The following is a 12,321-nucleotide window of genomic DNA, read 5'->3' as shown; positions in this document are numbered from 1 at the left end:
AGCAGATACAAGCGATAAACAGTCGCTGTAGAAGAATATGTATCTCACTTCCGCTGGCCATTAAAATGCTAATTGATTTGATTGTTACATTTGGAAATTAAGGTATAACTTTTTATGATATTTGCTTTTATTGTCTTAGGATGTAAATATGGGTGGCACCACCACTCCGGCGGCCACTGCGACTCTACGAGATCTCGACGACGATGTGGCCAGCTGCAGTTCGGCGGCCAAGCGCCTCAAGCCGGACCCGGATGAGGACCTCATCGACGTGGGCATCCAATCCTCAGCCTCCAGTGTGGGCACGGATAGCAACCATCCGACCCTTAGCCAGGAGACCTATGTGCCCGGAGCCACCAGTGTCCAGCATATGGACAATGATTCAGATAACGAGGCTCTCGTGGTGGATGGCGACAGTCCCACTCTGATGGGTCAAAACGAGTCAATGAGTGAGTACCCTTTCTCAGCTACCCTGTTAACCTTCCATCAGTCTTTCTATAATTTATTTGTTCGCCACACCGCTACTTCCCCTGCTGATCGCTGCAGTCAGCAGCTCGGCATACCCAGAAAAATGTGGGTAGCAGTGAGACATGACTTAAACTCGGAACAGATAGTATATGTATTTATATATTTCTCCCCCCAACAAACCGATCAGTTTTATAATGATTAATAACTCAAATTATATTTGGTAATCACCAGCAATATGGAGGCAGCCGAAAATGTGGTCTACCAACTTGCTACAAGCATGCCTCAGACCGAAAGCATGTTTGCTGTTATGAGTTGCCAATTGCATGTGGGATGTGCAACGATTGCCGCTTGTTAGCTCATGCGATTTGCATTCGCGGAGGGGATTAGTCGGGGCGACTGCAAAAGCAGAAACATTTCAAATTTGTTTAACAATTAACCAATCGAAAGTACAAGACGTTGAAAAGTAGGCAACGGGCAAAAACTGCCGTAACAGCAAACATAGGAAAAAAAACTGATGTGAAATCGAGACAAGTGCAGGCTCAGCAGATCGCAGGTTGCACGTTGCAAGTTGCTAGCGCTAGTTGCTGCAGCAACAGTTGCTTGAGGAGGGGACCAGCTCCGATGGAATCTCTAACTTGACCAGTTTGTTGCTTGTTTGTTTGGCCAAATTGTGGCACACTCACTGATTGGCCCGCAATTCGCCGGCGAACGCAGCTAATTTTGCCTATGTCCCCGTTTCATCTCGTTACTGCAAATGCGCGTCTGTCGCTTGATAACGTTTTCATTACAACCAGATGTGCGGGTTGTGACTCCTAACAATCCTGGGAGTGATGCTTAAACTGGGAAAAACCCAACAGTAATAGGATTAGAAATTGGTTTCAGGAAGTAAAATATTTTAAAGGGAGAGGATATAAGCCAAATTTAACTAAACTAGATTCCCGGAAAGGAGAAAAATTTCAATTTCTTTCTTTTTTCTCGCAAAAGAAACTGAATTGTCATTACTGCTGGAGTATTTCTCTAGCCTCGGAAACGCACGCAACCCAATTTAATGTGGCGCAGTTGATTATGTTTGGTTCGCTTGTCACTCGACGTTCGATTTTTTTTCGACTTTGGTTGTTTTTTGCTTAGCATAAAAATGCCACGAAAAAGCAAGGAAAGTCGAAGAAAGAGGCAAAGAAAAAACCGACCGAATTGCGGCTCATAAATAAAATTTTATGTGCACAGGGCTTGGCCAAAAGACATAGCTAATTTAATCAATGAGCTCACGTGTTGTGGCTACATAAATTGCCAATCCGAGCAGGTTGCTCTTGTTTTGTTTTGATTTCGTAATGTTAACCGACATTTATTGGCTGTTTATTGTTCCGCCGGTCAAAATGAGGAATTGTCATGAATCCCAGGGTAACTCTTTTCCAAATCTATAAAAAAAATAATTTGTAGATTTAATGGTAAAGTGCCACTATCAAAGTTCCACTACTAAAGTTCCATTTATCATTTATGGATTAATAAGCATATGTATTAAATATTAAAAATAATATTTTAATAAAAGATCAATTGGTAGATACAAGTATATATTTTTATATAAAAAGTTCAGATAAGGGGTGTGGTGATAAAATAAACCCTTTACTCTTTCAACAAATATTGCACCTTAAAGTTCCCAAGTACGAATATGTTGTCTCAAAACATAGCTAATGTTGAAGACTGATGATTCCTGCTCCGAAATAAATATTGACTCTGAACTTGAGTTTTATTTTAATATCTAAAAATTGGTCTAATTAATTATTATTACATATTAAAAAAGTTTAGGTAAAGTTTACACGGCAGCACACATTTTGCTTTTGTTGTGGGGAAATTTTCCACATTTCTTAAGCTTGCCATCATTCAAATTTCCCAGTGCGTGCAGCGCTTTTCCGCATTTCGCATTCCCCCACTCCCGTTTTAATTGTCTTGTGTAACTGCAAGTGAAACAATTTCTTAATTGGCCCCACTCAACTGGGACACGTGCCACACATCTGTGCAACTTTCACATGGACCCAAAACATAATGCCTGCCACTTAGCCAAGAGCGCTAAGCTCTGGGCGATGCCATTACTCCACCCCAAATTAAATATTCATTAGGTGAGCCACACGTAGATCACCAGATCCTTGTCCACTTTGTCAGCGGAGCTTGTGCGACATGAAAATAATTAAACCAAAACACTTGTTCAACAGATAAACAAACCCGTGTGTATGCGTGTGTAAATCGGGGCTCCCAGGGAACGGAGGCAAAAAAGTATCTCATAGAATACTAGTTAGCCATGAGATACAATTACGCTGCGAATCTTGGCAGCAAATCAAAACTGCGAACAAAAACTTTGATTGGCCACAAAAATTCACACAGACGCAGCAGCTAATTATAAAAGGAGAAAAAAGCGCAGGCATACGAAAAATGTGCGTTTCGTTGAGCATTCAGAAGTACTGAACTGAACAATCAATTGCATGGGCTCGGCTGCTAATGGTAATGCCTCGATTTCAGCCCAACTCGCTCTGGCGCATAAATTTACACCTTATTGGCCCCCATAGCGCCCATAGCGAGTACGTGCCGTGGAGCTCGGGCACAGCTTCGTTTTGACCAATTGCAGTTGGCCAGCCGGATTGAGACTCTGTAATTAAAGTGGTTTTGACTCAAATTGGTTAATCATATTTGCAATGTGAAAATGAAACGAATCCGCTTAAGGATTCCGATTTAGACATTGGCTTTTGCATTGCATTCGCGGAATTTAAATGCTATAAATATTAAATGTCTATTAAATTAAAAAAGTAAACAATATGAGAGCTTTGGGAATAGCTAATTGAAATACGTAATGAAAGCTGTCCTAATATTAAAATTCCTTCCTAATTCTGAAGTATAATTTTGATTTCTGTTAACTAAACTAGTTACTGTACTTAATCTTCATCGAATTAGATTCCCTTTGGTGATAGGAACCAACGAAACCGAAACCGAACTCAATAGGAGCCTGGGCGCACCCCTAATGATCCCAAAAAAAGAACAGACTTCTCGCCACTTAGTCAGTCGTTCCTTCGGGTACTGGCATATACTTTTTTATTGCTGGCTCCACCGGGAAAAGGGAAGGCTATACCATCTGCCAGCGGGGTTGTTGGTCATTAAGCCAATGTAGCGTAAAATTGCTGGCGTTTCCGTTAGTTCGAGCCGCATCTGTGGTGTCAATTTCACACATGTTATGAGCACTTTGTGGTCGCCAGATTGATGACTCTTTCGGTGAGTCCTTGTCCTTGCCAGCTAATCCTCGGGGCTCGCAGTTCCGGCCAGGAAGTGTCCAGTGCTTAGCCGGTCTTTAATTTAAAATTCTTGAGGCAAAGCCAAACAAAAAGAAGAAAGAAAAATCATGACACTGGTAACTACAAACTGCCAAAGACGATGATGAAGTTGGGCGACATGGCCAGCAGAGACCACCTCCTCCTCCAGCCGGGACAGAAGATAGTGGAGATGGCGTTAGAAAGGCCAGAAGAGCGGGTATCCAAAGCCAGGCAAAAAGTGCGATCGATTGCAATGCGCACCGCATTTCAATTGGCTGAAGGAGCAGCATACAGTTGGCCTGGCCATCCACCAACTGGCCACGAAAGGAATTGGGTTATGACCTCGAATGCGTGTCGCCACGGGCGACGCCACGATGCATCTGCCTCAGGCTCCTGGCTTCCATCGCTTCGCGGATCCATGGGCTCGTGATTGAGCCGTTTGGGCTCAAAGAGTACAAATGTCTTTCGTTTCTCTTACATTTTTTAAGCACCGATCAGTGCTGGGTTTTGGGGAAAATGCCTTTAAAGAAAAAGTTAAGTAAAGATTGACTTTTCTTTTAGGCAATTCTATTGTTTATGCTTTCACAAAAAAGTATTCTTTCCATAGTAGTTTCTATACCATCTCCCGTGAAGCAAACTACCTAACTAGTAGAAAGTTACCTAACAATTTTAAATAATTAAAAATGACAGCTGCATTTAATAAAAAAAAAACACTAAAACTTATAGTTGATCTTTCTTTAGAAAGTCATATTTTTAGGTTTAGTAAGCTTGTGTTTTTTAGACAACAATTTTTATATATTTATAAAAATGGATAACAATAAATCCATAAATGGCATGCTCTTTAGGCCAAGAGTTTACAAAAACAAAATGCATAAACCTTTAGAACGATAAATTAATATTTTAAAAAATAAGAAAAAATTTAAAAAAAAAAAAAAGGAAAACATTTTTTAAGCAAATATTCACTACGAATTGGAACCTAAAAATGCCTTGCTGCTGCAGTCGAACCCCGCCAACGGCCTCGGAATACTCGTGTTGCCGCTGTTATCCCACAGTCTATCAGGGACCCACGCGATGGCAGAAACCAGGGCCTATGGGCCGGAATGAGTGGGCAAATTTCCACAGTCGGTATCAGACAAATGTGACATCCGCCGCTGGCACGAAGGTATCCGACGAAAGGCTGAGTACCCTCGTGTAAATGTCCCTTTATCATCAGAATTCTAAAAATAGTCGTTTGCCACTTATTAGAGTTTCCAAAAAAGAAACAGAAAGTCTTTTAAACTAGACCGTATTCCTCCTTCAGGTCAGGATTCAGTTTGAGCTCGGAGGATCACGATTCTCATATGGCGAACCTGCGGCGATTGAGCACGCCGCGCTGGCAACGCTCCAAGTACATTGCACCACCAAAGGAGGTATTCACCTTTCGGCCCCGGATGACCGAACGACCATGTCCTTGTCCGGAACGGGGCCGACCCGCGAAGAAACCAAAGGTTCCGTGCTGCTTCCAGCACGAGGATCTCGAGGCAGAGTTCTGGGCCAACATCCGTTTCCCTGTTTCTCAGAGGGCACTTAGAGCCTTTCCCACCATGAAGACTTGCAGGCTGGCCCAGCCCCGCAAGAAAATCTCGCCATACATTTTGTTCGAGGAGGAAGTGCCCTGCCGCAGGAAAATGTCTCCTCGGCAGTGGCGATGTCATTTGCAGCGACTTGAGTATTTGAGCAAGCCAAATTTCCGGGTTTTAGCCGAGTTGCGGCGGTGTTGACTTGTGGTCAGATCGTAAGGATTTGTCTTAAACTACAGTTATATTAACTCAAGCTTGGAGCTATGCATTGAGTTAGTAGAACTGTAGTTTAGTGTGAATCTACGAAAGTACGCTCGTACCTGCACAATAGACCACATAAAAGAATAAAAACGTGTTTAGAAAATAAGCCTAAAGATTTGAGTTTGCCTATAACAAAATCTTGTTGAATCAAAAGTCTTTTTAAAGACATTTATAATGGCTTCAGCGTTTAACTTGATTATTTTGATACAATCACCTGGGACATTAGTTCTTTGAAGCGACGGCTCAGCAAGTTTCCTTCTTTGTTCCGCTTAGAGTATCCTTGAAAACTTCAGTAGGCTCCGCTGAACTTATTTGATTCTCACCAGTAAGTCTCAGATGTGGCAGCCTGGTAGTCGTAAGAAAACAGTAAAAAATTAAAAAGAGTTTTCCTAAAATAAAACTGAAAAAAATTGACAAAATTGTTAGTGTAATTTTGGGCCAAAATGACAAGCGGAGATGGGTCTATTTTTGAGTTTAAGACTACAATTGACCGCAATGAACCTGTAGAAACGGCCACCCCACCGCAATCTAAGACACGGAGCTCCAGCTGTCGCGCAAAGTCACGACCAACCTGGGAGGCATGGTGCGAACGTAACTCGAAGCCGGTCAAGCGGCCTAAGCCTTGTTTTGTGTCGTATATGACCCGATGGAAGAAGCCAGGACCCATGACCAAAAAGGAGTGGAAGAACTTTTGCAGTTGGGCTCTCCTACGGGCAGGACCTCGAGAAACTGAGCCGCCAAAGCGGCAGGAGGAGCCTTGCCTGGCGAAATACCTGCCTTGTGCTTGGCCGAAGCGTCGTCTGGACAAAGATGAGCTGGAGGAGAAGATAAAGAAGTTGGCCACGCCCCGAAAGATCACCGGGAAGTACAATGGGCCAGTCAAATCGCCCGCGTACTCCCCTGTGGTCTCTTGGGGCGAACCGCCACATCGCGATCCGGGAAGACCTTTCAAGCCACCCCGCGTTCCCTGCTGCTTTCTAAACGAGGAGCTCGAGGCAGAGTTCTGGTCTCAGCTACGATTTCCTGTTCGCCAGGCCGCCCTCTTGGGCCAGGCCACACCACGCATTATGAATCTGTCCAAGCCCCGAATATATCCCATTGCGAGAAGGCCGCTGGGTCCCTTGGATGTGCCACCCCCACCGCGAAAGAAGTTCACTAGAAGAGGGTGGCAGCTGCACCAGCTCCGCTTGATTTACCTGTCCCAGCCTGTGTCCCGGTCGGGCTCTGAATATTATCTCTATATTGGGTGCCCTTGTTGTCCCTGTAGTAATAAAAAACGCTGATTTCAAACTGTATTGCATTTGTTTTGTACTCATCTTTTAAATCATTGTCTAACCCAAAAGTTTGGGTTATATTTAGATAAATAATTTATTTGCATATCTTATCATTGCGTTCGCAAAATTCTTCGAAGCCAAGGTTTTCCATGAAACGTTTACATAAACAATTTTTAGTGGAAATCTCTATACTATACAGTATGCTAGTCCTTGCATTTGTTTGAAACCTCGTAAAACTTGATCACAGTGTTGGTGTTCAGTTGGGAAATGCGCTGCAGATAGGTAATATAATCGACATCGCTCCTCAGGCTCAAGATCTCGCAGTTCGCCGTGCTCAATTTTACATTGAACCATCCCAGGGCCTCGGCAATTTCATATTCCTGGTCCTCTGACTCGTCCAAGCAGTTAAGTTTGATCTTTTCGCGGTTAGTAACGAATCGAAGGGCCGCCGTTGGCTTGTCCATCTCGAAACTAAGGGCCAACATCTCCCTCCTGACCTCTTCGAGCGCGTCCAACTTGAACTGGAGCCTATCACCGAGGATTTTAAGTAGATCGCGACATTGTTGGGACTTGGCACCCAGTCGCTCCTTTAGGTCATCAATGTCGCCATTGTAGTTCTCTGGACTGGACATAAACTCGCGCACATCCGTGATGCGTTGTACCTGGGGAACGGTCAGTTCCGGAGAGCTGATAAGCGGCTGGACATTGTCAAAACTTTGGCCTGGCGTCATTTAGGAAAAATACAAGATTTACTTTTTCACTCTTACAATTTAAAAATATTTATAGGACGGTTCGTCTGGAAGGGGTTAGTTCTCTCAGTAAACTTTTCATTGACTACTGCGATGGAAATCTAAAAATCCGATTTCAGTCGGAGGTTGGGACCAAGTAGACGCCGGTCCAGGCGTCAGTCGATCTCGTTTCAGAATATCAGTCATTTTATTTCAACCGCTGGAGGAACACAAATAAAATTTTATAATTTTAGGTTTATTAGTATCTTTTAAGTCCGTTTTAGTTGTTTGCAAAATTTTCAGTGAAAGTAGCTTGCGAGCAACATGAGCATCGTTCCGGAGGAGACCAAGGACAGCGACATCGCCGTGGAGAAGCCCCCGCCCAGCTGGGTGGAGTGGTGCGAGCGGAACTCAAAGCCGATCAAGCGTGTGCTCCCCCGGGAGCCTCGTGTGTTGACGCCATGGCAGAAGCCGGGACCGATGGCAAAGGCAGATTGGCGCAAATTCTACCAATGGGCTGCCGCCAATGCCATGCCGAAGGAGCTGCAGCCGGTGGAGGAGCAGCCGCTACCCTGCCCCGAAAAGTATCTGCCCTGCGCCAAGAAGTCAAAGCCGATCGACCCGGATGAGTTTCAGGAGCATGTGGCCAAGTTGGCCACGCCTCTGCAGCGCAAGATGACGCCGAAGCACCAGTACGTCTACCCCGTAAACACGTACTCACCCGTCATCGTCTGGGGCCAGCCGCCGCACCACGACAAGGGACGTCCCTTCGACCCACCCAAAATGCCGTGCTGCTTCCCCAATGCCGACATCGAAGATAAGTTCTGGGCCGAGCTGCGCTTTCCCATCCGCCCAGCCGCCCTCAAGGCCAAGATCTCGCCCCGCATCCTCAGCCTGTCGAAGCCCAAGATCACGCCGCAGTTCCCACCGCACTGCTATCATCCCGAACACATTTACGACATCCTGCAGGTCAAGCCGCCCAAGCGGAAGAAGTTTACGCCTCAGGGATGGCGCCTCCACCAGATCCGGCTGCTTTATCTCTCTCAACCGGTGACCCGCCGCGAATATGAATATTTCTATATGTGATTTTACGCAGGGTCCGAGGCCATTGGCGCAATTGTATTCAATGTATTAGTATCTGCATTAAATTGAGATGACCTCATCAGTATCTTAAACAAATTAACTGAAAATATGACCTTAAATTAAAGATGTCTCTTAATATTTAAATCATTCAATCAGGCTACAAAAAAGAACTTCCCCAAGCTCAATTTTTCCAAGTTTAAAATAATAAAAATATTGTTTTGGACTTTATTTGTTAGCTTCAATTGTTGTAAAGTTGCTTATACTTACAGTCAGTGCCTAAAAATTTATATCGATCGTTAACCTAAGAGCTTTCGTGATTAAAGGGAAAAAGACTATAGACAACCTAGGCACTAGTATTGGGACAAAACTTACACGTGGGTGATCTAGAATATATTCAAATGTCGATCAAAGTATAAGTTTTGCATGACTTATAAGAAACGCTCAAATATTAATGAAGTTTTTTTAGTAGAAGTTACGTTTAAAAGATTTTCCCTAAACGATTTTCTGGCTGCTTATGTTGCGGTCCGGGACGAAACAGACTTTAGCTAATCCGTTAAAAAATTAACAATTTCACACAAAGATAAGAATCGCAATTTATTCGACTTTTATGGCTTACAGTAGCTGGCAGAAGGCAGTGGCAGCAACTGCGAAATGTAATCTAAGCTTGCAAATCTGCCAAGGCAGAAAAGAACCCAGGGCCCAAGTATAATAAAGAAAAGGAAGCAAAGAGCCACTTAGTCATGGACGGCGCATTACAGTCAAAGGTGAGGCCTCCGGCTCCGAGATTCCCGTACCTCATTTCGTTTATCAGGCGTAGCAAACATGCGTCACATTGACTTTGGCACCGGGCCCGAGAGCTAGGATCAAGGTTCACAAATGATCATCAGTCAAATCAATTAGATAATTGAATGAATGATTTGTAAAATCCGATTATGCCTGCCGGATTCTTATTTCTCTTCTGCCCAGCTCCATTCTCCTCCTCTGCTTATTTTCTGTTACTTCCCGTGTTTTTGTATTATATTTCCCGGCTGCAATGTGCTTGTTGTTGTTGCTTCTTTGGCTTTCGTGCCAATTGGTAATATGGAGAGGGCCAAAACCCAAAGTGAATGTAGCAACAATATTTATTACAACTGTATATACAATTGGGGCGTAGGCAATACTGGTTATTGATAGCAAAAGCTCAAGCACAAGTTCAATGGGGTTGCCTAGAGGGAGGGTAGTGTCAAAGGATTTGATGTTCCATAATTTCTGATGGGTGGGAAGGGTGCTTCAGACGACTTGGAATCACACTGGTAACAAATATGGATTAAAGATTGAATATACCTGATAATGAGGAAGAGTTCCAAGTATTTTATTAATAATTAATAGAACTTATAAATATATTTAAGTTTCTAATGCCATTCGGATTTACTAATTATATTTTAAACTACATAATTGAAGTCATTTCCACAATTATTGCATTCAAGACTCCTTGAAACTAGCCACTTTAAAGCTCAGCATATCCGTTTCCCCTGTTATTTTCTTGCAATCCTTGCTACCCCCCTGTTGACAACTGAATAATGCTTAAATAATGATAAATAATAAAGCTAAAATTTGGTTGTTTGGTAGTGTTTTTGATGTTCTGCTGCAATGCCGCTAGCTTTGACCGAAATATTTACATACAAACCGAGAACGAACTACCGAAAAAGCCAAAGAATTGCCTTGGATTGAATATTATTGATAAAACTTGTGGCTGGCATCTAGAGTTTAGTTCAATAATATTGCACTACCTCGCTCTGGTCGCAATAGTAAAAGTAAACTGAACCCCTCTCATCGTTAAAGGGGGGCCTCTCTTTCTCATGGCCGATTCTTGTTGCCAATTCCTCTGGCGACTGTCGTCGTGTTGGCCATGATCACTGTACCGACTAGACAATGTCGATCATGAGTGCCGATCATCTCGCAGCGATGATCATCGCGCGGCCAATGATGATGCTGCTGGCACTTGTGTGCACAGCATACCAAAATAGCAGAGCGCCGCCAGGTGATGTGATGTCGCCGGGCACCAGACGGGATATCTATGTACCGCACTGTACGGACCAGTGGAACAGCAACATTGCTGTCTGACAATGTACGTCTGCCCGCTGATTGCTACTTTTTCCGCTGTTTCTTGTTTATTTGTTTGTTTGTCTGCCGCAGCAGTCTCAGTCTCTGTTTTATTTATGCAGTTTACAGTTAAGGCGACTAGAGTCGGTGATATATACGTTAACCCTAGACTTTAGAGGCTATCGCTGAGTTCGGTTGGATACAGGATCTGTTAATAGATAGCTACTAGAATTAAATTATATTTCGACGAGCAGTTCAGGAAACTGAACTACAATTTATATTATTGATATATTTTTGCCGCTAAAAACCCATTTCTCTAAGGGTTAAGATTTATAATATTGAAATACCCCTTCCGTATATCATATATTCTGTGGCAGTTGCCCATGTCTAGGCCACGACAAAAGTTGAACTAGTTTGTGGCTGCCATTGTCTCGCGGGGCATAAAAAGTAACACGTTAAATGCGCGAATATGGTCATGGCACAAATAACGATGGTGCGGATTGTGGGTGCTGGCTCACTCAGAGAACGAGATCTCAAGAAGTGTTCTTGAGGGAACCCAAGAAGGAAGCCCCTGTAGGCAGCCGGCAAAAGACGGGCCATCCCCATTAATTAAGCATTTAGGTTGCCAGCCATAAAATTGTGGTAAATGTAACGAAACTCCAATTTTAATGTTTGTTTTTCGGTTTATAGTATATTGGGCCAGATGTTTCTCGATGTTTCACCGCCAACCGCAATTAATCAATACCGAGTCACCTATAAATTTCCGTTCTGTTTTTTGTTTTGCAGACTTCCTCGGCGACCTGAGCGGCATTTCGCCGATGCGGCGACGTCACCACCCGCGCGGCACAAAGCGGGGTCGTCCAAGAGGTAGCACGCGGCGCGGCGGCGGACACGGCTCGAACCAGCGCGTGCTGACGCCGACACAGACCCAAGCGGCTACGACGACGTTGACGCCGCCCGCAGCGGGAACGGGAACAGGAACAGGCGGGGGAACGTCTTCGCCACAGCCCAAGCAGGAAGTAAGCGGCGGTGGCGAGAGCGCCGGAGTCGCAGTTTACGAAGAAGGTAAGGACACTTGAAAAAATAAGAAAATCCCTTAAGGTGGGATATATGTACATGTAAGCGGTCAAAATTTGGCCATTTTTCATGAATTTTTATAAGAAATAGTCAAGCAATCGTCGAGAAACTTTGGATATAGTTAAAAGTAGAATCATAGATGATAAAAAAAATTAGTTATAAACAATATTTTACAAAATGGCGGATTTATGGAACATATGCCGTAGCGCCTCGAGCTTTGAGTTGCCGTGCTATGGACACGATAGAGCTCGTAATTTCTGTCCAAAATCCGTAAACTAAATTTTTTTGTATTCATTACACCTGTATCTTCTATTTGAACCTAAAAAACTAAAAAGAAATCAAGACAAAAAAATTAAATTTTGATTTAAAGGAAAAAATGACATTTTCAGGTGATCAGTTTTCACTTCCCACCCTCTTAAAAAATAGTAATACTCCGTTTTATAACAACCATGTAGGTTCAAATAGAAGATAATTTCATACTGATCATAATACTTTTTGA

The 12,321-nt window shown here is 43.5% G+C and overlaps 4 protein-coding genes across 6 annotated transcripts in view; all 4 read left to right on the top strand.

The window, feature by feature from the left end:
- The window catches only part of Ino80 (chromatin-remodeling ATPase INO80), a 41,166-nt gene that overhangs the window by 26,955 nt on the left and 1,890 nt on the right, over positions 1–12,321 (top strand). Inside the window, exons 12-13 of one of the 3 annotated variants that reach the window (XM_017180511.3) lie at positions 140–446; positions 11,532–11,810. In XM_017180511.3, coding sequence (XP_017036000.1) covers positions 140–446; positions 11,532–11,810 — 586 coding nt within the window. Of the gene's footprint in view, positions 1–139; positions 447–5,058; positions 5,199–11,531; positions 11,811–12,321 lie in introns of those variants that run through there. The other 2 variants (XM_041774354.2, XM_070287142.1) reach the window with 2 other exon arrangements.
- LOC108084355 (uncharacterized) lies at positions 4,539–5,703 on the top strand. Its single transcript, XM_017180519.3, has 2 exons — positions 4,539–4,949; positions 5,059–5,703. The coding sequence occupies exons 1-2, from the start codon at positions 4,741–4,743 to the stop codon at positions 5,516–5,518; spliced, it is 669 nt and encodes a 222-aa protein (XP_017036008.1). The 5' UTR covers positions 4,539–4,740; the 3' UTR covers positions 5,519–5,703.
- LOC108084353 (uncharacterized) lies at positions 5,895–7,577 on the top strand. Its single transcript, XM_017180516.3, has one exon. It carries the CDS (start codon positions 6,022–6,024, stop codon positions 6,859–6,861), a length of 840 nt encoding a protein of 279 aa, XP_017036005.1. The 5' UTR covers positions 5,895–6,021; the 3' UTR covers positions 6,862–7,577.
- LOC108084354 (uncharacterized) lies at positions 7,765–8,787 on the top strand. The gene has a single exon (XM_017180518.3). The coding sequence runs from the start codon at positions 7,905–7,907 to the stop codon at positions 8,664–8,666; it is 762 nt and encodes a 253-aa protein (XP_017036007.1). The 5' UTR covers positions 7,765–7,904; the 3' UTR covers positions 8,667–8,787.

Source organism: Drosophila kikkawai, chromosome 3R (genome assembly GCF_030179895.1).
Source record: "Drosophila kikkawai strain 14028-0561.14 chromosome 3R, DkikHiC1v2, whole genome shotgun sequence".
In the NCBI taxonomy this organism is placed as follows: Eukaryota; Metazoa; Arthropoda; class Insecta; order Diptera; family Drosophilidae; genus Drosophila; species Drosophila kikkawai.
Note: the sequence above shows the minus strand (reverse complement) of the source record. Positions and strands in the feature narration are given on the sequence as shown.